Source organism: Pundamilia nyererei, unplaced genomic scaffold, assembly GCF_000239375.1.
Source record: "Pundamilia nyererei isolate P.nyererei 1_Seehausen unplaced genomic scaffold, PunNye1.0 scaffold00045, whole genome shotgun sequence".
Taxonomy (NCBI): Eukaryota; Metazoa; Chordata; class Actinopteri; order Cichliformes; family Cichlidae; genus Pundamilia; species Pundamilia nyererei.
The window spans coordinates 3,006,203-3,010,344 of NW_005187446.1; the positions used below are offsets into that span (position 1 = coordinate 3,006,203).

Sequence of the window (4,142 nt, forward strand, 5' to 3'; positions counted from 1 at the left end):
TTTGGGTTTTCTTTTATTGGTTGTTTTTATTTGATTTTCTTTAGCCGAGCGTTACTTTTGTTTTTGGTCAGACAATCAGTGACAGTGACTTAGTTTTTCCAGTGTTACATTTCTGCTCTCTTTCAGTAGTGTGGCTTCTAATAACAAGCCAAGAAAGTGCAATTTCTTTGACTGTTTACATACTGTATGTATATTTTTCCCTCTTTCCTTTTTTAAACTAAGAGCACTACATTATTGCCAGTGGATGATTAACTTTATAGCAAAGGTACACGTAAAGAGTTATTTATCTAGTTTGCATGACATGTAACCTTTGCCTGTTGCCTCTGATAATGTGCTTAAAAAAACAAACAAAAAAAAACAGTGATAACTCAACGCCATAGAATGTCAGCTCAAACTTTTTGCCTCTGTATCCATAATAATAAAAGCATTTTATGTCTACTAGTACTAAACCCTGAATGCTCGTGGTGTCTCAGCTTAAAGACCTCCTTCTTGCTTTGTTTACTATAAGGGGACGGGGGTTAGCTCAAGCTGATTGACATCAGCTTGAGCTAACAGTGCTATCTAGTGGCGTTAGATTGTATATCTCACAATGTGTTGTCCTCCATAATGACCCACAAAGGAGGACGCTACCACAGAAACGGTTACAAGATGGGGGAGGGCTGCAGCTCGCCCTGGAGACGTTTTCTCCTCTTTCTGCCCTTCAGAACGTCCAAAAGACACCCAAAGATCTTGATCTGAGTAAATAAAGTGGGAAGATTATGATTTCTCAGGAGCTTAAAAAAGTTTTTGTGTTTTTTTTTATTATTGTTGTTGTTTTTACAGGATACTACATTATGAGCTTTCCTCATTTCCTCTGTAATCTTGCACATTTCAGACATCAACAAATAAATGAAATGCAATCGATATTAAGAAACATGCAAAGTCCATGGCTCAGAGTTCAAAATAATCCTTATTTATCTTACACTGGACCTTGTTTAGATGGACTGCTGTCCTCACAGTCAGAGCTGTGTCCCTGAGATGTCTTAATTAAGGGCATCCCCTCTCCATGACAACATGAAGATCCAAGAAAGATCCAGAAAAACCTGACTGAACTGAGATTATGGCTCATTCACTACCTCCACATAAAACAATCTCATTATTTTAAACTTTAGCATGCTTACTTTGAGCATCCACCATTGTAACACATAAACAGGTTCTCTTCAGTATAGAGCTGAGGTTCTGGCTTAATAGGGGATTTTACATGAACTATAGTGCAAAAAAAAATGACTCCAACAGGTGATCATGTTTGGTTTATCCATATTTTATTTGGTGTATTTACAAACAAGCACATGCAGGAGCTGAACAGTGACTGACACTAGAGGGGCACTCTATACGCAACAGTAGGACAACGGGATGTCTACGGGCTACATGACACCAGAGAGGAGGAGAGGGAGGAACAGAACTAACTGTCACTCACACAGACAAGTGAAAGTGCAGGATGCGCTGACAGAGAAGTGCTCGAACTCATCTCTGCTTTCACTTCACATACACGCACATACACACGGCCATGCGTGCATTTTCGCACACGAAAAACCCGGATAATTAGCGAGCTATTCCTTTCAGAAACCTCAAGATCAATAAATAATACATCCCATAAATAAATAGCTTTTAAACAAATGCATTTGTAATCTCACATCGGAAAGAAACAAACTAAACGTGTCTACTGATATTTTATCTGTATCTAGACTTTGTTTCTTTTATTTCTTTTAATCACTTGTGTTGGCATTTTTTTTTTCCTGATAATGAGTTATGACACTGGTTTAAGTTAATGCTACTGGACTGTTGCCAGCAATCGCATGCTACACTGAAACTCTGCAGAACTGATCTTTTCCCTGATTGATCAATAGCAATGGAACTTTCCTGCTGATTGAATAGAGGTCCTTTAGCGTTAGCCTTTCCTGGCCGCTTAAAAATCGCCCTCCTTCTTTTTTAAATTTAAGCACTTATCGTTTTATGCTTCCGGTTTCCTCTTGCATGATAACATCAAATTAAAATCGACTTTATAACAAACTAAACACACTTCTAGTTGCGCATTTAAATATATGCATAGTCATAGATACAGATAACTAATAATTATGTGACACAAAACAACAGGTTTTTTTTTCTTTTCATTTAAGCAACAACAAAACAAACGAATCACTTCCACTGCTACCACTACCATTAATATCAATGATTATGATCGGCAAACATGGGGTTAAGATAAATACAAAAGCTGAGGTACGAGGTGAAGACCAGCCACCAAACCCACAGACTTGTAGCATTTATGAATCGACATCACATCTGGGGTTTTTCTCACTGCGTTCATTTGAAATTCAGACAGTGCCGAGAAAGCGGGGCAGACTTTTGTGAGGGTTTTTGCTAAAACCCACGGAGGCTCTGTGAGATTCTGGCTACAGGTCGCTGTCGTCTATAACTTTGTGGGATATCTAAGATGTTTTCATTCAGAGCATTCGTGGTACATTACAGTGCATACAGAGTTTAAAAGGTATGAGCTCAATTTAATCATGTTATGAATATGATGACAATGGCAATACATAAAGCACACAATAGGGAAGATACTGGATTGCATACTTAAAATAAACACATATTCATTTGTTTTTGCATGTATGACATCCGCTTCGTGCTGTTGCAAATGTAAAGATGAATAATCACTCCATCAATACGGCTGCAGCCTTAAGCTGCTACTTTCTCATATTTATCTACCTTTCTATCTATCTTGGTAATATCAATCTCGTTTTATATAGCTATATATTTATATATATATACTTTTATATGTATATTTATACAGTCAAATACAGTAGCAGAAACATGTCAAACACACATAAACTAGGTGAGAAAGATGAGAGGTCAATAAGGGTAAAAGGTCAATAGAACGGGTCTACACAGCTACAGTTCACTACATTACTACGCAGTATGCAACAGGAGCTACGGCCCACTACTCCGACATGCTTTCCCCACTCGACGACCTGCAGCCAGGCTGTCGACCGCCGCCTCCTCGCGACAGATAGCCGCTGATTTGAACGCACTCGAGTGTGACAGACTGCAAAGAATTTTGGCGATCGCTTTCAGATCAGCGGCCGGCAAGCAAGGCGGAAATGGAGAAAAAAGGCATTTGAAGGGATAATTCACTCGAGGATCAAAGGTCTTCTGGTTTGAAATGATCCAAGTTTGAGTCGAGTCATTATTTCGCACCATCTGCTCAATTCCTGCTGCTAAAATCTATTAGTTGAACGCTACCAAACTGAAATGATTGTGATGGGAAAAGCTCCAATATGTTCATAACGGGGGGGGGCGGGGCCTGCAGATTGCCTCTGATGCACATAAAGCACAACAGATGGTGTTATGCCCTTAACTCAAACTGTAACAGAGCCTGTGTGAAATATCCCTTTCAGAGTAGTGCAGCCTTACCATAACCTCTCAATACTCACCTAAAATATATATATATATATTTTATAATTATTTATTGATTTTTTTACTGTTGATTAAGTGCAGCAGTTATGGTCACATGATGAGAGAGGTGTAGCCAATAGGTACCAGCCCCTCTTTGTCTCCCTGACGACAGCGAATCCAGTCTTGATCGACGCCTCCTAACACCACGAGCTCCTCCCCTTTGTGGAAGCTGAGCTCGGAACCGGATCCAGCATGGTCACACAGCGTTCGCACCGACCTGGGACAGAAGACACTGTCTCAGCCGCAGTGATCGACGTTTACACCAGCCACAAAGAGTAACGTCAGCGTATGATGTCAGACGGGATGAGGCACCGTTTACAAGACTTCAGACTGATAACAGCAGCTATTCTGGTGTCTCTGGTATAACCCCTGCCGCCCTTATCAGTGGGGAAAAATATTGATTTGCAAAAGAAAAGACATAAAAATAACTGTGTTTTTTTTGTCACAGGCGTGTAAACAATGGGGCTTCTCAGATGAGAAGAAAGCATGCAGATTTGAGGCACTAGCTTGGTATCACTACTCATACCTTGAAGCTGGATCCATCTTTCATATGCAGACTAGGATCCCACTTGTGTAAAGGTCTGACCCAAAATTACACTGCTGTCATCTGATTTTTGCCAGTTTTGGGCTTTGAGATGTTACCATTCACTTAA

The 4,142-nt window shown here is 40.0% G+C and overlaps 1 protein-coding gene across 3 annotated transcripts in view; it reads right to left on the reverse strand.

The window, feature by feature from the left end:
- Nucleotides 1-3,328: 3,328 nt before the first annotated feature.
- Nucleotides 3,329-4,142, reverse strand: part of rusc1 (RUN and SH3 domain containing 1) — a 15,430-nt gene continuing 14,616 nt past the window's right edge. For all 3 annotated transcript variants that reach the window (XM_005732083.1, XM_005732081.1, XM_005732082.1), the window contains one exon: nt 3,329-3,706. In XM_005732083.1, the coding sequence (XP_005732140.1) occupies nt 3,541-3,706 (166 nt within the window). In that variant the 3' untranslated portion in view covers nt 3,329-3,540. The remainder of the gene's footprint in view (nt 3,707-4,142) is intronic.